The following is a 21986-nucleotide window of genomic DNA, read 5'->3' as shown; positions in this document are numbered from 1 at the left end:
TAAAAGATGATGAGAAATTCCATAAAACCGTGAAACCAGGAAAGGGTTCTCCTGAAAAATCTTAATGTTTAAAATTGCTACTGAAACATGAATGTTGCAAGAAATGAAGGGAAAGGACATTTCTTAGGAAAGGAAAAGGTGGTGCTTTACTCTTCATATTTAAGTAAATGGGACAGGTAACTAACTACTCTGCTTTTAAAACATCTTTGAAAAACAAGGGAAACCTTGAGAACGCAGACGTGTTTCCCATGCAAAGAGATAAGTGTAAGAGGCACGTGGAAGTCTGTACCAGCAGCCTTACCGTCGTCTACTATGTCCTGGGCTGCCACAGAGTTTGTGTACACCACAAGGTCAGACAGAGCTCGGCACAGCTTCACCGTTTTTCGTCGACGACCCAGCCTGTGAGTTACATTTAATAAAGAAAACAAAACAGAAATCTTTCAATATTTCACACATTATTTCAATCCCCCTTTCTGATTTTTCACCAACAAGGAATTAAACAACCACGAACAGGGAACTGCACGTGGCAAACCTCCTTGAGAGGGCTCCGACTGTTCCCCCTGTACCTCTGTAGTCACACAAACTTTTTCATTTAAAACATAACGAAATAGCTGCAGCACGGCTCTGCTCAACACAAACATGGCACAGCTTTGAGCTGTCTGAAAACAGAACGTTTCAGTGACAACAAATGCATTCTCACTGGCACTTCTGTGATTGCTTTTTCTTTACCTTCTCAGATGTAATAAAGCTGGCTGGGCTGCGATGTACCCTTATTTAGCCTAAACAGTTTTCTTTGAGCACTATTAACAGCATGCAGAATGCAGATTGGCATTTTTCCATTAGACGAGTCTTACTAGCACATTTCTTTCCAGTTTAACAGTAATTGCCATTTGCAACCTATGAAAACCTACGCAGTCAAAATATGGGGCTACAGCAGTCACAGCAAAATACACCCCAACAACAGTGTCACGAGTGACCTGCTCTTAAGAACAGACTTCCCCGAGGCAGTGACATACGCATACCGATAGCAGTGACACGCCTCTAGCTTTAACTGGGCTGTAACACTGGTGTTCATCGCTCACCTGTGGAGCTGCCCCGTTTCCCTTCCAGAAGAGTTTTGCTGGCTTTCTTCATCATCTGATGCACTATGGTATTTGGATGCTGCCTTCGCAGCCTTCTGTTGGGAAAGAATCAAGCACAGCTGTGTCAGTTTATGGGGTGGTTCTATAAACCCACATGCTGTAATTAACATCGGGTTAATTACAGACCCTGGGGGTCTGACAGCAGAAGACGCTGGGTGGTATGTTCAGTGTTTTCATAGACGTGGAGAAGGAAAACCAACACAAAGCATCTGTGCCCCAGTCCCACTTTATCTGACTCCACGGATGCAAGCCTGTAGCCACGGAGCAGGTTTGTCTGCTGGATCACAGATAAATCCAAGCCTGAAGATATTTTATTTCTGCAAACCGGCCAGACCATTGCAGGCCACTGCCTATTCTGTGGCTTCCCTCTCCTGCTGCCTCCTGACGTGAGAGGACAACATTGCACCACTGTCTCCAGTACACTGGCCACTGGTCCTGCTGAAATTCTACTGGTTCATATCATATTTAACACGCAGTAACATACATTAGGATCTAAATGTACAGTGCATTGCTTCCACCTACCTCTGCTTCCCCCTCAATTTAGAAAAATTAACACATTTGGTCGTTAAGGTAAGAACAGAGTCTGGGCAAAGTTTTCAGCCATCATCTTTCAGCTGTGTTTTGAACCACACATACAAGCATTCACGTTATTCTAAATTATTACAGTATACAGTAAAGAAAACAGCTATGATAAAAAGATTAAAATCTCAAAAGCACCTTTTTTCATAAGCACCTATTATTTAATACAGTTTCCAATTTCAACATTCCATCTTTTGTAATAACAACTATAGCTTCAAGCGAGGGTTTATTTAATTCTCTTCTCATCAAGGGATAATGAGAGCTCCTTATCCTTTTGCTCATATGGCTAATTGAGCACAGATTCCTTTTCTTCTGCTGTGATACACCAATAACGTACGTAATTTAGTGTGCTCTGCTTAGTGCTGAAATAAAGTTGACCATATTGGCAATCACTCGCATGGTTCAGTTTTGGAATCCGAAGGTCTGCACTGTGGATGTTTCCCGCAGTTCACTTGCAGTAATTGCCAGCCTTGGTGTCTTTGTCCCTCCACGGGTAATTTTTAGAGAGTTTATACATGGGTACATTTGGCACACGAGCTGGCTGAAAACACCACAAGTCAATATCCCTGGGTGGATAATTCTGTACCTGCCAAAATATCAACAGTAGCCATCCTTCTCAGGCATCTCTTTAGCTGGAAAGGCATAAAGGGAAAGCTACTGGGCATCCCTGTTGCCTCAGTCTACAATACAATCATTATTTAAAATAAAATAAAATAAAATCTATATATACTCTGTGGTATTTTTTTCAGCAGACGTGAAATGACTGGGCTTCCCAATCTGCTATATCCATTAGGATAACCAGTTGATGTAATTAAATTATTGACATCCTTTCCAGCCCTCAGTGCAAAGAACAGTTTTTAGCGGCTGATGTTTTTCTGTGACATCTCATTCCGCAGCACTTCCTTTCCCATCAGCGCGCACAGGTTACGGCGTGAAGCACCGGCTCTCACACAAAACAGGCACTTGCAGACCTCGACACTGAGTGAATAAGGTGCTCTTAGCTAAAGGTGCTGAAAGTCATATGACCACTTTAAACTGAGGTAAGCTTATCAAAGTGTAAATATGAGCCCTGGTATTGTCTGCCTAGAGAGTTTTTGATGGGTCCTAGCTGGCTTCATGGCACATGAGCTGCTGGCTGATGAAGTTCTACGAAGTATTTCATAATTGCTGCTTTTTCCTCAACTGCTGCTACGGCGGCTCAGATTCTCAGTTCCAGAGCGTGCTCCCTGCTCGGCTGCCGCTTTCACCACGCGTAGCGCTGAAGAAGAGCACAGGCATCTAGCGGGCTGGCGGCAGAGGAAGCGGCTGGTGGCACGGTGATTTGGCTGGAGACCTGCCGCACGCCCCTCTCATGACGAGCCTATCTGCTGGTTTATTTACTTGGTGTCTGATAATTAACTCTGGGAGGAAGGAAGCTTTCAGTCGAATCGGCTCACGCCGAGGCCACGCGTTCAATAAATCCAAGCCTTGAGGCACCATGGGAGTGTGGGAAGCGGGGAGGCGGACGACAGGGATACATTCATCAGGACATGGGAACGGGAGGAAGCATGGGCGCACTGTCCCTTTTGGTGTCTGTCCAGCTGTAAAATGAAACCTCACACTCATCTGAGCTCTGTTAGCTCTTGCTTGGTTCAATAGACTGCCACAGTGAAAACCCAGCGAAGCAGACAATTTGACCTCGCAGCACAAACATATAAATACTACAGGCAAAACCATGAAGAGATCAGAAAAGATCCTGCATTTTTACAAAGCAGGAGCCCAGGGCCAGGAGTCAGTCTGAGCAGTCCCTCAAAGCAAGGAGAAAGACAGTAATGGCATGCTCTGCATGGCGCTGCTCAGGGTACGAAACAGAGTAAAATGGGACCCCCAGTGAAACAAACATCATCAGCTGTGGGACAGAGGTCTGGAAAATGAGAACACACCAAGGCATTTGTCTACATTGCTCTTCTGCCGCTGCAAGTTCGACCAGAAAATCAGCGATTCCACATCACTAGTCAAGACGACCTTTTTGGTCAGGAAAGATTTTTATTGAATTTGCGTGATCATCTTTAAAGAGTTCTCCACACTGCTAGCAGCGAATATTCTTCTGGACAGCAATAAATACACTAAGTGTAATCGCGTCGGTCCTCACTGCCCCATACACACCGCGCTTGTCTCATGCAACAGAACATCCCCCATGCCCTGGAATGCTGTCAGAGCTGGAGCAGCAAACCAGCTCTTACTTACCTTGTGTTTACCGAAGTTGCCCATTAGAGATCGACTGTGAGACTTTTTTCCACCTTCTTTTGTGTCCAGGTTCTGTTCAGAGAAAGTGCAATAAGAAGTGTAACTAGATACCTTCCGAAGTATCTTTAAAGAAAGAGTCTGCTACAGACTCTGAAAGACACAGTTTCAACCCAATATAAGTTCTGGTACATCATCCTGATTCACCATTAGAAAGGTAGAACGATTGCCGGTGAGAATAAATGTGAGTGAAAGACTAAGCACAGCATACTGATCTGTGAACATAAATTGAAATCCAAAATCTCATTACAGGACTTTTCTAATTTCTTGATATACTTGACAGCTTAGCAATCCTCTAGCAATAAGGAAAAATATCAACATTAACACTCAAGACAACAACCAACCATGTAGGGAAAAAAAAAGTCTAGCAAAACCAGGCAAAGCAACAACAAAATACAACAACATTCAAAAGTGTATTTGCAAATAGCCACAAAGGAAAAGGGGAGGGGGGAACCCCAAACCTCCTAACAGATAAATGTGGACTCTTCGCAGGCAGCCTGAAGTTCGAGTTTCATGTGTATAGCCATGCCCCTATACATCACTTTGATAATGCCTGAGAGCCTCTAGCTTTTTCTGTCAGAAAAGCACATCCCTTCATCTTGTAAAGAGCAGAACAAAGACATAAAGGTGCCAAAGAATATGCCCCCAGCGTTTCGGCAGGCTCTATGGACTCTGGTTATTCTCTGTTCAGCGCTGAGCTGGAATTCACTTCTGGCTACTGGAATGATAAGGGCGCTGGAGACGCTTTCTTCGGGTCCAAGAAAGTCAATAACCTCTGTATCTACACTGTAAGATTCATTCCTAGCTCAGGCTGAAAGTCTCTGTAAAATGTGGAAGGAAACCTTAGCAAACAGAGTACTTTTTCTCCCTCAGATAAGAGTGAGAGTTGACAATTTCAGCAGCAAATACAAATTAGTATCAGGCGTGACTGACAGCACCATACACATTGCCTTCCTCCCTCACCCCACCAAAAAATCCACTTGATAATTACTGGAGATTAGTATGTAAACTTGCATTGTGAATGGTTTGGTTTTAAAAAAAATAATAGCAAGTCTTTGGGAAAACGAAAGACATATGAGTAAAGTAAGGAAAATGAGATTTCACCACCAAAAATGTACAAAAAATTCCCAACAGATCCCTTTCTGGTACATTGATTGCACAGTAACGACTAGAAAAGAGCTTTACAAGACCAAAAAAAACCCAAAACCTTTCCTAATGAGTTACAGAATTACCGAACCATCACAATGTTTAACCATTTAGTTTTCTCCCATCTAAGTCAACACTTGCTATAAATCCATCTTCAAGTTGTTTTAATTTATTATTACTAATTGTTCAGCTCTGTATTACTTCAAGACCCTTGAAAATAAGTCACATAGAACCAGTCTTCTCACAGGACTGCTGCAGCAAGGGAAGAGATCTCTAAATCTCCCTTAATAATTTAAAATAAGTCAATCAGAAAATTCTATCGCTTTATAATGTTACCTGACAGATACTTGAATAACAATCACATTACTGAAATATTTTCAGTATTCTGGTCCTGTTAATGACATGTAACAGGTAATCTCAGGTACCATATCCAACACAAACACTTTAGGAAAATTTGCGTTCTTTAAACAAAATGCCCTGCTCCCTCCAATGCTATCTAGGGGCCAATCATTTTCCAGGTACCAGAGATCACACCAAATGCAATTATTCTAACTGAAAATAATATTGAAATGGCAATATCTGACCATATTTACTAAAAAGGGGAGTTTGCTCTCTGAAATCCCACTTTTCCAACCTCATGAAGGCCAAAGGGAACAGGCAACCTGACTCTTCTCGGGCTGCAAAGCCACAGTTTGAGAAGAACCCTTCTCTGTCCGGTCAGACAGCTCTGTCCTTTCCATCCTTAGTGTCTCTTCCCACCACGAGGCAGCTTTGACCAGATGTCTCAAGCTTCAGCACAAGCAGAGTATGATTTCTGCAGCCAAGCCTGGCTTCGGGCAAGTCTCACAGGTCCAGCCTCGGAGAAAGAGACTGACAGCTACAGAAAGCCTACAGACTGGGAAGACGTGCAGGAAGCATAGCTGACCTTTAAAACTACACTGGTTACAGAGCAGGCACATCCCCACAGAACAATTCACGCTGTAATTTAACATCGCCGCGGTTTGCAGCCCGTTGAGGTGAAAGTATAGTAATCGTGGATTCGGGTACAAACTCTCAATCGGTGCACTCAAAATTTTAATACACTTTCCTGTTTTACAAAAATAGTTTGATGTCAAAAGGGAAAAGTGATATAAAAGAGTCTGGGCATGAAAACCAAGACCCTTGCTTAGGGCAGTGAAAGCACAACCCTGTGTTTTAGTGCTGTACAAACCAGCCAGCAGCGTTACAGGCAGACAGGCTTTGAGTTACCACGGCAGGTTATGGTAGGACTAAGTTATCAGCTTTCTCATCTGAAAAAATGTGAAATACACATTGCACTGTGTAATGTTCAACAAAGAGGAGAAACCCACATACCTGCTTCAGGTTAACATTTAAACCCTCATGCGTCGCCTTTAGCAGAGCTCTCACAGTGAAGCTGTCGGGATCTTCTTTGTCCCTGATTTGGGATTCTTTTATCAGAGATTCCAGTTTCGTTCTTATGAAAGATTCCACCTGGTGCTCAGTTGCACCATTACTCTGAAAGACATTAAGAAATCCAGTTAAAGCAGGTTATGCCCATCACTCATCTCAGCTAATGCATTACACACTTCCTCCAAAAAACCCTAAGCACCATTAGACCTCTGCTCCCAAAGGCAAGAAAGAGGAGGCAATTGCTGTCATCAACAGTCATATGGACTGCGCAGACACAAAGCAGTCTCTTACATAAGGCACTTAAAATAAAAATGGATCCTATAGAATAGTGTGCACCTAGCATTCCGCTGTCCATGGGCTGTGAGACCTCTCCTGAGACAGGTTCTGTCCTAACACGTTCCATTTCTAGCCCCAGAAGACACACTGTGTTTTGCATTGGCTTTAAGCATTGCCGAATTTTGTTCTGAAAACCCTTCAATTGGTAGCAGCAGACAGAAATGATGCAGGCAAACTAAAACCTCAACATGTAAACCAAAACCAGTTCATGAGAACTACAGATAGGTGTTTCTGTGTGGCAAGAAGGCAAACTCACTGGGCTACACTCCAAAGTAGAGAGAAACATTAGACTTGCTAAATATTAATTTGAATTTGATCTATTATTTCTGCATCTCCCTAGATAGTATTTTCTTTATTGGAAAGTTCTAACCGGTGAAGCAGGGCTGCTTCCTTTCCTGACTAGAAAAAACCCACCTGCTGGATAATGTGTATTAGCATTGCACACCAGTTTCAGTTTCTAGCAAAACAAAATCTGTTAATAAAATTAACAGCAGAAAAATAAACCAGGAAATACAGGGAAAAGAAAACAATCTTCAGTGTCAAAAAATAAGAAACAGAAGGACTGAAAATAGTACTGTTTCACATTTATTTTTCATTTGTACATTTGCTTTCATAAGTTTCATCTAGATATTGTATAGCAATTCCATCATGTCATTGCTTTGAGGGCTACACGTTCGTATCTGAAAACAGCCTAGGATGCTTCTAGTGCTGGCATCAATGTTTTAGGCTAGCACACCTACAGTACTGAAATCTGTTATTTATATGATTTAAATGACAAAGTGTGCATTTCCAACCAATGTAATTCCACATTAAATGTGGAATTATATAGCTTCTGGATCTTAGGGACCTGACTTAGAAATCAAAATTAAATACTCTAATCTGCCAACAACCGTAAGTAGGATTATGGAGTACGCATGTGAGAAAGGCAGAGCTGTAGCAGTTCTGGGAGCGGTGTGTGTGCACATACATAGCAGAGCTTGAATTTGCAGTCATCTTCAATTTCATCAGCGCTATCCTCCTCTGAAACTTCTCCTTCCTCAGCATCTGCTCCGAGACTGCACGGCAACTTTTTACCCTAAAAAGAGGACAAAATATTCACAATAAATGCACACATGGTCGGTGTTCTTTAGTGCAAAGACCAAAATAGCCCATTCCTCAACTCTTCCTTACATAAATTGTGACCAGAGTTTAGAACTCATTTTCAGGGAGTCTCATGCAAACTGGCTCCAGATTATAAGAGGTGATCATTGCTTCTGTCAGAGTTTGTTACTGAAAGATCTTTGCAACCTCTTTCAAAAAAAAGCATACCATCCCTCATCTCTGGAGCAAGCTAGCAAGTGTCCAAAAGGTTTATTTTGAGTTTACTCCCAGATAGTTCAGGCTTACCCCTAGCCAGCAGACTTTTGTATACTAACACAAAAAGTCAGAAGCTGAGATTTTGTTATAGGCTCTTCACCAGAACAGAAAACGCAGACACAGAAGAACTCACTGCAAGCAGCCGTCAACATGAAGGAAGCAGCAAAGTCTATTTTAATATCGCATGCTCATGCAAGAGTGTAGTCAGCAATCCAAAATTAGTTGCAAATCCAGTATCGTTAATGTCATGTACCCACGTGAAAAAGGAACTACTTTAATTTCATGTCTACTTTCCAACATCTGATCAGAGTGCTGAGCATCAAACAGAAGTTATTGGCTACTTCAGGTTAAAAAGAAGAAAAAAAAAAAAAAAAGGCTCCAACAGATCAATTATCCTTTTTAGAGCATTCATCTTAAATTCTCCTGTATGATTGCTCATAGCAGAGTCCAATCACAGCACCTTAGAAACACTGGGTACAGGACCTCTGAAGGCCTCTGGTCCAACCTGCCACTAACAGAGGACTGTCACCAGCTCGAGATGAGCTTTGCTTTGACGAGTCTTGCAAACTTTCAAGGGTGGAGAGTCCCCCAGCGCTCTGGGCAGCCTCTTCCCATGCTGCACCACCCTCTGCTAAAAAACCTTTTCCTGTCATCCAATCTGCACCTCCCAAGCTGTAATTTACGGACGTAATTAATAATCCTGCCTTGCTAATGAGTGGGACAAATTCACTTTACATTGCCATCTTTATACGAGTGTAAGTGCACGAGTATTATTAGAATTACTCTTTATATATATTAGACAAAATGAAGATTATGCCTGAAAACGTTTGGCTAATGAATCAATACTGCCTTTCAAAGCAAAATGCATAAACCAGAACAAAAGTAACAGCAAAAAGATGAGAAATCGGCTTCCTTCCCAACAAGCCATAGATTCCTAAACATGATTTTATCTTTTCCAACAGGGCTGCTTAAATTGATCAGGAGATGGGAGACCGGGCTTTGTGAAGATACTGTGATGCTTAAAACAGTATTCCTCACTCTGGAAACGTCAGCTCAGCTCCACACCGCTCTGTAACCACTCGCAGGGTTTCAGCACTGTTAGCTGAAGAATCAAACCAGTTACAAATTCAAACGTGCCAGGAAGACCAGCTCAAAAGTTCACGTAAGAACAGCACAAAACTTCTCATCTTCTGTACACTGAGGCTGTATTTTAAGCTAGGTTTGCTGGGTTTGTCGCATGGCTGACATTACATACTCCCTAAAACACCAGCACTACATGCCTGCATAGCTCATTGACTAGCAGTTACACAAGAAAACTGATTCAGTGAAATTCAAAATCACAGCTGAGCACTCAAAGGGTTTCCAATTCAGAGTCAGCTCTGTACTGTGCACTGAAATATGTCCAAACCACCACCAAAACAAAACTGTGAATCTTTGCAGCCAGCTTGATACAGAGGGGGAAAAAAACAGTACCTCAAGAGCTCACAGCGAAGTTATTGCCCCCATGTGTCCAAGTAAATTAGACTATTTTATAAGCCACAACTCTATTAATCATCTTCTGAAAGGTCTGCCTTGCATTTCTTTCTTATCTCATCTTGGTCTTTGAAATTCCTTTCAGAGCACATTTGTTTTTACTGAAAGGCTCAAACAATTCATCTTGCATACAACACTAAGTACAGTGCTCAAGGGCCTCCTCTTGCTGCTCCTTAAAGCCACCTTCTGAAGTGTTCTTCTTTCATAAACACAGTTGATGAACCGTGAAAACAGTTTCATTTCATGAGCTACTGCTCATAGCAGGGTGAGGGCCAAATGCAAGAAAATGCCAGAACTTTTAAGATGCTTTTATATTGCTGTGAAATACATTGTCCAAGGAGGGACTGTAGGACAAGCTATAGATACAAGAGGGATATGAACCATACAGAACAATATCCACTAACAACAAATTAGACACACATTTAAAAAAGAGAAAATGTCAGGTTCAGGTAACTGATAGTTCCTTCTATTCATAACAATGCATTTTATACCATTTTTCTGCTCTCCTGGTTTGGTGCTAAGATTTAAAAATAAGCATTTTGTTTCCACTGCTGTTGATATCACTTGTCTGTCTCCTTACTTACAGAAGTACTCTGGGACACTGGCCCAGTCCAGGGTAAACTCTGTTTCAATGTCTCTGAGAAGCTCAGAATTTTACCTCCCTCAGTGTATCTGTACTGTTCCACATGGCACTGCTGAGCTGGTTTTCCAAAGCCAAAAAAAAAAAATCTACAATAAATGACATGCTGCCTTTTGTTGCATTTTGAACACATCACCAGTCACAGATTACCTTCACTAGGATTTTCCCTTTCAAATTTTGAGGGCTAGGAAGCTGTCTGGGATCTCCAGTGATTACAGATGACAAGTCCAGTTTGTCACCAAATGTCTCCTTCAAGTACTGAGCAATCTTCTTTTGCTGTTGAATACTGCAATGGTTTTCAATAGACAGTATCACTGGGAACCTAGGAACAAAACCCCCAGACATTGTAATAACCGCGTTTGAAGAGAGACTGCACAGCTTACCACATCAACAGGTTGAAGCAGTTTGCTCTTGCATGCTCAGTACTCTGGAAACAAACTCACTTTGGGAGGAAGGACTCTGGACGTAAACTCCCAAATCCCTGCTCCGTCAGCAACCCTCAGAGTCCCCGCAGGCGCTCCGGTCCCCTCCCTCCAGCCCCACCCACTCGCACACAGGGTGACCACGTTTGAAACCGAGGATTGCCAAGCGTGAGGCACAGACAGAGAATCTTGCGATAAAGCTCATCAGCCATGCAACGCCTTGCTGCTCGAGGTAGCTGAGCAGAAGGTGCGTTATTCCTTTGCCAGCCACACACAAAGTCTTCATAAGCTGTAAGTGATCAGCAAGCCGCTCTTGGAGAAAAGCGTTTGGAAATCAACAGATTCAAAGGAATTGCTGACTCCTCTCTGGTCATCTTCTGGAGATTGATAGCTGCATGAACAGTGTGCCTTTGTCTTAACAAGTGCAGCTACAGGGAGTCAGACCAAATCTCTGAAGATGTCCAGACTCTGGAGAAGGAGAAACGTTTGGCAATATTGTCCAGAATACTCTCCCAGGCTCCAGGAATTTGCAGCTTAAGTTTACTGAGCTAGAGACATTGTTTCTGTATGTAACAGCCTGTATTTTCCACAAATTTGCCCCACTATTTTCTAAACTCTTGGCAGCCCCAGAATCCCACATGCCAGCTACACACCAGATGAAGAACCACCTCCTTCAGTTCCGAAATCCTCACCTCATATTTCTAGTCACTAACACCAAACTTTTGGGTTCAGGTGTTTCGTTTGCTTCCCCACTCCCACCCATTGTTGGGTCACTTTTTTTTTTTAATAAAGAGAAGTAAGCATTTTCCCTTTATTCTCTCTAAACTACTCAAAATGCTATATACTCACTCATGATTTGATACCATTTATATATATGGCTAAACTACATGATTTAAACGCCATGATTTGCATAGTAATCTGTTACATAGCACCCCAGCAAATGAAATAGAATGTGAACATTACTCCACATCTACTACATATGAGACAGCTTTTCAATTTTCCTACTGAAATAAAGTATTTTCCTCAGGTAGAGAATATTATGGTATTGATTTTTAAGGAGAACTTTCCTGTGGATATGAGTGGGAAGTTCTGTTCAAACAAAGGAACAAAATAATCTGTAAATATTCAACAGCCTCAGACTTCAAAATATTGCTGAGTTTACAATGCAGGAAAGGTCTTTCCAACTTAGGTGGAGCTTTCTAACTTGATTGATGGAAAGAGCTCACGCAGTTGAACAATAAATATGACACAGGCAATAAACAGGGGAACAGAATCTACTTTAGAATTTCTCAATGTGTTTGAAGAAATACATGTACTTCCTAATGTTGATTTTGACATGAGATTAACTACATGAAACAGACTGGTGTAGCTTCAAAACTGACCCTACACTTACTCGTTTTTGATGAAGGCATATTTATTGATCGTTTCGGCCACATCACGGAAGAGTATTTTAGAAGTGAGAGTATAGCCATGGTGCACTACCGGCTCTCCATCTGGACCATCCCAGCAATCCACTATTAAGAGAAAAAAAAAAAAAAAAAACCAAAACCAAAACAACTATACATTAAGAGATGTCCATGATCTTATACATTTCTGCTAATCTTGCTCACCAGCAGAACTTACGGATGATGCTACTCAATCACACAGGTGTCAACAAGTTTCATTCAATCTATTACGACCTACCAACTGAGTTAAGACTAACAAAACAGCTTTTTCTTATATTCAGTGAGAAATCTGCAACCTAAACCTGTTTTTTCCCCTTATATGAAGCTGATTTTTTTTCCTCATATATGAAATTACAAAGGTGTAATAGGTCAAGTAATGCTTACAGCTATCTTGGGAAAGCAGCTTCTGCTTCTGAAGACAAACTATTTAGAAACAATTTAGTCTTTTTCCACTCCCAATTAAAGTTGCAGTTTTATAACTGACTATAGCAAGAGTGGCAATAAATCCTTTACATGTAGAACGGACTAGGACAGCAATACTTTTCCTAATGAATTACTGCTCTCTGGATTTACACCAAACGTCACTACTGTTGCCTCTACAAGTAGTAAAAACTTCACATAGAGAAAGCTCTCTAATTTATCTAATTTTTAAATTCATATTAACAAATTGTTCTTCCAGAGATGAGTTTTGTAACACTAGTAATAAAAAAATTAACATTGAGCTTAAATTTGTCAAAGGATTTTATTCTACCCAGAATCCTGAGAAGAAAAATACTAATGTTATTATTCAAATAATGCAGAAGAATCCAACACGATCTCCAAACTATCAGACAAACAGCATCTCATTTTCTTCCACCAGCATCCAGTCAGTGAAACAGCATCCTACCTCTCTGCTGTGGCAGACCAAAACCAAGTTTCTCAGCTCTAAGACGGTGGCAGAAATAGATACACAGCTGTGCTGGTAGAAGGCTCTATTTGCTCACCTGTCCTCCTCCTGCAGGCACTTTTCATCTTCGCTTTACATATGCAAACACCTGCTTCTCCATTCAGCTTAAGAAAGAGAAAGGTCTTTGCTGGCTCAGCTCATTCTGAACAACGGGAATTAGGAAGCACTCCTGTGAAGCGGTAACCTCCTGCACGGAGGAACTGTGGAGCGGAACAACCGGGGCTGCTCTGCTGGAGCTGTGGGCCCCAGCCAGACGCCTGTCCACTGCCTTACTGGGGCTTGTGCAACAAAGAAATGCTTCACAAACATGGGATAACAGAAAACTTGCACTGACTGAGAAAAGCATAACAACACAGCAGCAGGCAGGAGAAAACAGTGGTGTCTAAAGTTTGTCCGAGAACGTCATTCCCAACAGAAACATGCCTGTTTAGACTGCTAGAAAACGGGAGTTTACCACTGAAGTGAACCAGTGAAGCATCAGTGCTTTGAGTTTGATGCTAACTTTGTGCTTAAAAGAATATCCATCATACTTCTCACAACCAGCAAGTTACACTAAAAATGTACCTTCAATACAGCGACAGCCATCTTGCAGCACTCGCGCGTACATCTCCACCCTGGACTGGGAGAGCAGCTGGTCCCCCGTCAGGTAGGTATTGTGAGACGAAGCAATGAAGTAGTTACAGAGGGGCTGGTCCATATCCTGGTGCACCTCGCAGTGCAGCGGATTAAATATATCACAGGCAGGACTGCGCATGAAGTTGGTGAAACCTTTGGACAAAGAGAAACGGTTTTGCTACAGATGCAGTGTATCTTACCAAGCGAACGACTTGCACTCTAACACTTCCTTCTGTTTATGTGTATCGATGCCAACTTGTGTCTCCAAAACCACGGAAGCAAACAGCGGGGATTAACCACCCTGTACCCCATGTTTCCAGCGTATTAACTGCTGTTTGCGGCGTGCCTGGTTCTCTGCAAACTGAAGAGGCTGGCACATACACAGGTATTTATTTTTGAAGCCTATGGAAGCCCTGACAGCTTTAGAAGAATACATTCCCAAGATCCAACCCTTGTCCCCAGACAATTGTCAAATAGCTTTGAACTAGAAAGGGAAATATAAACTAGAAAGACACATTTATTATTGAAAAAAAAAAAAATCAACAAGCATTTGCAAAATATAACATTGAGCTAAGCCTCTTCAGAAATTAATTGGCAACCAACAGTAGAAAAATAAAGTAGGATTCTAAGCAAAGCATAAAAGTAACAAATAGCTATATGAGAAGACTGAAACCCCCACAGGTCAGTACAACCACTGCCCAACCTACTCTCGCATCGACATTTCATTCAGACCCTCAGAAGAGTTTATTGTGAGTTTACAGCTGACGCTTAGGCTGTCCCAGTGCCACGCTTTTGCTGTAAATAAGCATCACCCCCACACAAGAGACCACGTAGACAACGTCACAGCCACCCAAAAGGGCACACTGCACCACAGTGTGCTAGCCATTCACTGATCTGGCCTAGCCAATTCACTAATTAGCCAATTTCACTCTAGTTCACTGTTTTCTCTATGCTGCAAGCTTATGTAAGAAGATGGTACTTTGTTTACATCCCTATAAAACAGGGAGTTTTAAAAATACCTCCTTTGAGAGGGAGAAACGTAAAATATTTCCAAAGGACAGCGTAAACAATACCAACCCTGAAAGCAAGTCAAACGCAAACCCAGCAGCAGTAAGGTGAAAAGGAACAGAAATGCTTTCAGAAGTATTTTTTTAAATGTCAGAGCTTGTTCATTTTGCTTTCCTTACTTCAGTATAAGCACAGTGCCCAGGGTCAGACCAGCAGCTTGTTTAAGACCTGGGAGGCCATGCCCAGGATTTAGGTACCACGCGGAGGAAGGTTTCTCTCTCCTTCCCATCCCAAAATCACCATGCAAATTATGCTGCTTTGTGAAAGCTATCTTCTGGGCGAGCTAACACGGCACAGTATTTAATCTATTTTGTTTCAATTCAGGTTTTGATTTGATACTAAGTTGGATTCTGGATAAATATGCCACCTACAATAGCTTTAGCAAACAGGCTGAGTAAGGTATTAAACCCAAAGAAAATGCAACTACCCATATTTTATTTCACAGAAGCGTAAGTCAGGAGTAATTCCAGATCTACAGAGACAAAGTAGAATGAAAACTTTGCTTTTATTACTTCAGTTAGAACAAGCTATAATATAAAATACATAGTATATAACGTTTTATGACTGTGTTTACAAATACACAGCGAGCAATAAATTCACGCTGGCCTAAGGCATTCACCTTTCTGTAGGACGGCCGTGATGTATCCCTGTACAACACTACCTGCTAGCTCACCCCACCTACTCATCTCTCCCGTATCTCACAGAAACGCACCTACGCTACTGACTGCTCATCTTCTATGTAACTTTCTATCAGAGTTAAATATTATAAGCTATACCAAAACACTGTTAAAACTTTTACATTCCACCACAGTGTATCAAGACAAAACTAATTTTGAAATCAAAACTTTTACCTTCAATCCCAAGAACATTTTGCTTCTTGTTTTCTTCTGATACTTCAAACTTCTGTATGATGTCAAGACAATATTCTGGTGTGACATTATTCATCTGCACAAAAAAAAAGACTGTGTTAGTACACTTATTTTCAATACCATGTCACCAGCATGTCAAAATCTACTTTAAGCTTCTGGGTCCAGCTGAAAAACCTTATGATCAAACACTGAGTTCAGTCAAATACGAATAGGACACCACTGTAAAAGGACTTTAACATTTTTATTTGATTTTTGTCAGTGCTGCACAAGCCTCACGGCTCTTACCTTTGAGGAGAAAAACAGGAGTGAGAGGGAGCAGTCACTTAAAAGTTGTGTCATTTTAGTTTAAAGATGAAAATTAGCTGTTAAGCACACTCAATAACAGTTGTACTGGGCAATAATGCTGAAATGAGAACTATGAAGTTATATTCTTTAATATAATCTACTTAGACATGCAAAAAGACTTGGCAGGGCTTGATTTCATTTTCATGCATTTTCCACTTCTGTGATTTCATTACTTCCAAGAGAGTTCACTATAATGTACAGGCTATGAGATAAATAATTAGATTCTGAAATGAAAAACAGCAGTTCTTCAGAAACAAATAAGAGTTTTGTCATCAGCTTCAACCAGGCCACAACCGAAGTCGTTACTGACTCGTGAGGCCAGAGTACTGCCATGCACTGATACTGTCTCTAAAATTAAAGGAAAGAAGTAGCTTCATCTCATCTTTCTCATCCCTGCCACAGACAGAACCAAAGTGAAAACCAAGACTGGGTGTATTTCATTTCCTCCACTAATAATATCACAGGATGGCAGTGATGACGCTAAAAGCTTTGGCAGCTTTTTACCATTATCCCGTTCACTGTGGGTACTCTGCACCCTTTGCCAGAGCCAGCTCAAACGCCCTGACCCGTGGAGCAGTCGAAGTAAAGGAACATGCCGTCCTCTCTCCTAAATAGCGTGTCATCTCCGTTAACATGACTGCTCCAGGCAAAGGCAGGAGTGAGGTTAGTCATCCTGCAGATTACACATTACTTACTGTTTAAATCCAAAAATGGTCCCCCTGTGAACTCTTCTCTTACTCATGGAATTCTTTCAGATGGCAAAACCAATTCCATTTACTCTGCTCTGTCTGTAGCCTTTGACAAATCTTTCCACTATTTCCCGCAGCTCAGTATTCCCAGCATCGGCACTCAGCCATACGGAAATCTTCTAGAAGCAGGCTGACCCTCTCGACCAGGTCTTCTCTAAGGGCCTGATCCTGCCAGGTGCCAAGTTCCTCCTAAGAAATGTGGGTGCATGCCTAAGAAATACGACTGCCCATATCTCGTAACACCTAAAAGGCTACAGCCTAAGCATGAAAAATTACCAGACAGGGAAAAACCAGATACGTCAACATTAAAGTATAGTAACAGCAGGCAAACAAGTGAGCAGTTCAACTCATACGGTGCCTCAAGTTGAAAAACTTGAAGACATCTTCCCGGCTTTCTCTCCTTCGTCCTTCCCTCTATTTTTTTTTTCTTGCACAGGGAAGGCACGGCTAAGTCTATTTCCTTCTCCAAATATTTTATTTATACCTCCTAGCTGAGCCAACACTACGAGATGCCTGCAGGAATTACACAGGATAATAGGAATGAGAACAATTCAGTAGAGAAAATAACTGATTATCCCAGCTGAAGTGGATGTTGCTGTCTGATTGCAAACACTATTCAGAGCAGGCCCTTCTGCTCAAGCAGAATTCCCTTTTCCATTACCCCACATGGCTCCTTGGCGGCTGAGCGGCAGGGTGCTTGTGTGCTCTAGGAACAAAGACGTCTGATCTAGTGCAAAGCCGCGTGTGCTAGGGAACAGCCTGCTGATTTGTGCTTCTTAACTGTAGCTTAAGAGAGACGACAACTTTGGCTGCTCATTTAAACTTGTTTTCATTAAGCTTTAAAGTATTCCACTCGAAATAATATCAAATAGTAGCGATCACTGTTGCTGGCTGAGTATTTAGATACACAGATTACTGAAGATGAGCAGTAGTGGAACTTCCAGAATCTCCTAGATAAGGGGTCACTTTCTATATTCCTGATTAAAAGCTCTCATTTTGATGCAGATAGGTTCTTTAAAAGAGTGTCAGCCTTCGAATGACCAATAAGACCTTGGGTTTTAAGTAAATGAACTAGCAATTATTTTTCCTGAAAGAATAACCTACAAAAATAAATAAATAAATAAAAACAAATCTATTGCCAAAAATCTAAGGTCATCTGGAGCTGCAGTGCACTGCAGTGCAAGGTAATGGGAGAGGTGTCTTCTGTAAAGGTACCCAAGCTGAGAATGGGAATTGTTCTCATTTCCCATTCTCATGGAAAAGGAAATAAGAGAAAGGAATGTAAAGCAGAAGAGAAGTTAGGGGAGGGAAAAAAAGGAGAAGTTAGAAAAGTGCAAAGCTAATGGCAGGTGATCCTAGACATGATGCCAACCCACCAGTGTGCCAACAGTGCTCTGATGGTTTAGGGTTTAGTCGTTCATATCTAATCATTCTAGAAGAAAAATCAAAATAGAAATACTCAAAGCAAAGACATTCTTCCAATTTCAGTGCAAGGTATCAGTGTAAAATGTCATGACACATTGAGTCATCACTGATTATCCTTCTGTGCAAGCACAAGAGAGGGAGGACGGCACCAGCCTGCTTTCCAGCTGAGGGTTTGTGTTGCTCCAGTAAGAGGTTTTTGCAGAAAGCAGCAAGGATTGACCAGGCACAGTGATCTGATATATCAGTCTTCTTTGCCTGATATTAAGAAGCTCTGCAGTCTCTCCTCTTTTCCAAGTCCATGTACCGCACTGATATTCTTACAATTTCCTGTTCCTTTTGGGATGCTGGTTCCTGCTATCCATCAGTGCACACTGTTCAGATCACAGCCTAACACACACCGCCACTCCCTGGCACATGCTGTCTCATTACCTTCCTCTAAAATTTCTTCATTTGGGCCACATATAGCAGCAGCCCTTTTAACCACAGAAGATCCTGGTTTGGTACAACACAATGGTGCGGAATTAACATTTCTATCTGGTTCCCGTCACTCAGGAGTACGACAAGGCACACGATACGCAGCTCTTCCCTGGAGCACGCGGAGAATGTTGCTGTAGGCCAGATCTCAGCAGGCTGTCCTTTTTCTCAGGACAGATGAAAACTGTATTGCAAAGTAACTGATCCATGTTAGGCAGCAGGTGGCAAGCAGGCACACGGGAAACCTCACCCTCAGAAAAACAAAACCAAACATTTCAGGTGTGTAACAGCAAAGCAGCCTTGTAACTGCATAAAATCATCAGCACAAGAGTAAAAAAGGTCTCTGCTGTGACTGAAATGAAACCACTTGATGTGATATGGATACAGCAAAAAGGAGGAGGGAAGGAGAGATGCTGCGACAGCCATCAGACAGCAGCCGCAGGCTGGCTGACCCCCGAACGGAGGGCAGCATCACTACGGGGCACCGTGAGGCCATTCACTCTGCGATGCAGGTCCGGGATGGCTAGCAACTGCAAAGCTGCGCTCTAACTGGGAAAACTCTCTTTGTAGAGCCTAATTCACTCAAGCCCCAATACTCAAAGACAAGCGTGAGACAAGCTCTGTCAGTTGAAAGAGCCTGGAGATCCTGCTGAGATCTGTCACCTAGCAGGAGATCTGTTTCTGAGGAGAACCAACTCAGACAACGAGACTGGTTTGTTTAAAAAGGTCACTCCCAAAGGGACAACCCTCAGGCATGCGGACGTGACTGGACATCCAGGGATGTTCCTCCCTTACAGCCACTCGTGCTAAGAGGACTGCAGGACCAGCAGCCATTCCAGAAAACCAGCCTACTTTCTGCTCCTCTGACATTTGAAGCCATACAATTGCAATTTCAATACCAACGAGCTGAGTTTAACTGCACCTAAGTGGAAATTATCCGCTTCTCAAGCTCTGGGGTCAAGGCAACAGGGATCTCTCCTAAAAAAAGGAGCCAGCTTAGCTAGTTAAAAAAAAAAAAAAAAACCCAAACTGTTTTTGTTCTGTCCTCAGGAATATTTAAAAGTCCTGCCAAAAGAGTAGCAGATGGAGTCGGACAGACTGTCCACAGATTTCCAGAGCGAGACAGGAGCAAAAACAAAACGTGGTTTGGTTGAAGGCACTTGGGAGTTGCATTATGATTTGAGTCACTATCAGCTTTCGAAGGCAATCTTGCCTTACCAGAGGACATCGTTATCACCTCTCGGTTCGGAAAACATTAAAGGGTAAATCTGCTCTAACGCTGTTAATGATGGGAAGTGAGAAGACCAGAGGGAAGAGGCAAAGAAAGTGCAAGGTGCTTCTGAACCACACTGCCAAGAGGTTCAACTACAGGAGATCATGCTTTTGCTCTTTTTATTGTTTGTTTTTGGAATAATGTTGCACAGAGCATTTATAGCCAGTAGCCCTGTCCAATTCAGCATTTTGAGTAGTGCGTAGACAGAGAAGAGGATGCAGTACGCCAGACTTGACAACCAACATTTTTTTTTTCTGCTGCATCAATATTTTCATAATGTCCTTGCACACCCACAAAGACAGCTCTTCTGCCTCTTTCATTCGTTTTTCTTCCCTGAGTGCCCTCTCATACCACTGCTCTTCAGCTGTTCCCGGGCACTTCAGCATCTCCACAAACAAGTCCTCCCCGGAGCATTTCTTTGCCTTCTCATCAGTGTCAACCTTGCTGCTGCTGCTGTCAAGGGTGCTCCACTGAAGGGCACCCAAGTAGAAGGTAGTTATTAAAAAGGAAACAAAGGAAAAAGCAGTGAGCTCAAAAAACTTAGGGCAACAGCACAAAGGGAAAGAGATAAAAACATTTTGTGCTGTAAAGCTGTAATTAGCAGAATTGCCAGGGCCAGATTGCTTGCAAGAATCTGTTTGTTGAGGCTATCACAGTGAGATCAGTGACACGATAGCATTCCATGTTTCAAGGGGGAGGAAGGAAGAACCCAGGAGCTGAACATGCCGGGGAATTGCCACAGTGGCAAGTAAGGGGAAATTCAGCAACAAAACAGCACAGACTGTTGATATTTTAAGCTAGGGATAACTCAGCAAAAGCAGTCATCGCAGGCAAGATCCCAGAATGGCACAGGAGAATATCCATTGACTGCAGCAAACACAGCATCTATGCCTAGGAAGCTCAAGAAGGTTGAGATGTATTTATTTTCAAGAGGCTGTTTTGGAACAGTACCCTGCAAGGACACATGGGGTGAGCAACAACCCAGGACCAATTGCCCAAAGCAAACAAGAGTCCTAGAGATGACAAGGTTCCCTCTGTGCTCCTCGCTGTCCAGTGTGCAAGTTCTCTGCATGGGTTCCACAGACAATTTTTGTAGTAATTCAGTCTCCTTCAAGATGAGCATGAAAATCTCCACTGAAGCAACATACATAGGAATGGCTACAGTGCTTTTGTTCAGCAAGCTTGCTCATAAACACATCTCTATTCTTGACCCAACTTTGCTTCTTGAGTTACTTATGCTTCATTTTCTTGTTTGAAATTCCTTATCAGTGTGCCTGTTCCTGTGGTTCCCTGAATGTCATCTTGCTCAAGTGCTTCTCTCTGAGGAGCTTCAGGTAGAAGTGCAAGCTCCAGATGTGAAATTTTCTTTGTGCAAGTCCCACACGTCTGTGAGGAGTGCCTAGAAAACAGACTTTCCTGAAGAAAAATTGGGAAAGGAGGCAGAAGGGAAAAAAAGGATAGAATCCTGGACATCTCACCCTCAGCTAGGTTGGTGCAATATCCATCTTTGCGTTACATCACAAAAGTGTGATCGTCCCTTAAAATTTAATAGAGATTTAGGCCACATTTAAGAGGTGGTTCTTTGTCAATATTTAAACTGCTGTCTTAATAATAAAAGCATCAGTCCTTTTAATTACTACCACTACTGATACTTGGGAACTCCTGGGAGATAGAACAGTATTGTAGGATTCAAATTTCCTTACAGGAAAGGATATGCGAGCACAAAGATTCATTTTAACGCATTACTGCGTTAAGCCATGCACAGGCAAACCATTTGTAGATAATCAGAAACAGTTTGCTTTTCTTATTTTGTCACGTGTTTCTAGCTTTACAACACAGCACATAGCATCCTCATTTAGAGTATATCTGCCAAGACCTTTACTCATGATTGGCATCTCCTGGAAATATAAACATCCCCCCACAACATCAA

The 21986-nt window shown here is 42.2% G+C and overlaps 1 protein-coding gene across 5 annotated transcripts in view; it reads right to left on the bottom strand.

Moving 5' to 3' along the window:
• PLCH1 (phospholipase C eta 1) overlaps positions 1–21986 on the bottom strand; it is a 66027-nt gene that overhangs the window by 13267 nt on the left and 30774 nt on the right. For 4 of the 5 annotated variants that reach the window (XM_086754355.1, XM_086754359.1, XM_086754357.1 and 1 more), the window contains exons 6-15: positions 15773–15866; positions 13803–14006; positions 12241–12361; positions 10576–10747; positions 7864–7971; positions 6504–6665; positions 3948–4019; positions 1083–1177; positions 978–980; positions 302–399 (exon numbers count right to left, since the gene is read on the bottom strand). In XM_086754355.1, coding sequence (XP_086610481.1) covers positions 302–399; positions 978–980; positions 1083–1177; positions 3948–4019; positions 6504–6665; positions 7864–7971; positions 10576–10747; positions 12241–12361; positions 13803–14006; positions 15773–15866 — 1129 coding nt within the window. The remainder of the gene's footprint in view (positions 1–301; positions 400–977; positions 981–1082; positions 1178–3947; positions 4020–6503; positions 6666–7863; positions 7972–10575; positions 10748–12240; positions 12362–13802; positions 14007–15772; positions 15867–21986) is intronic. The other variant, XM_086754354.1, reaches the window with a different exon arrangement.

The sequence above is a fragment of the Chlamydotis macqueenii genome, chromosome 9, assembly GCF_036417535.1.
Source record: "Chlamydotis macqueenii isolate bChlMac1 chromosome 9, bChlMac1.mat, whole genome shotgun sequence".
NCBI classification, from domain to species: Eukaryota; Metazoa; Chordata; class Aves; order Otidiformes; family Otididae; genus Chlamydotis; species Chlamydotis macqueenii.
Note: the sequence above shows the minus strand (reverse complement) of the source record. Positions and strands in the feature narration are given on the sequence as shown.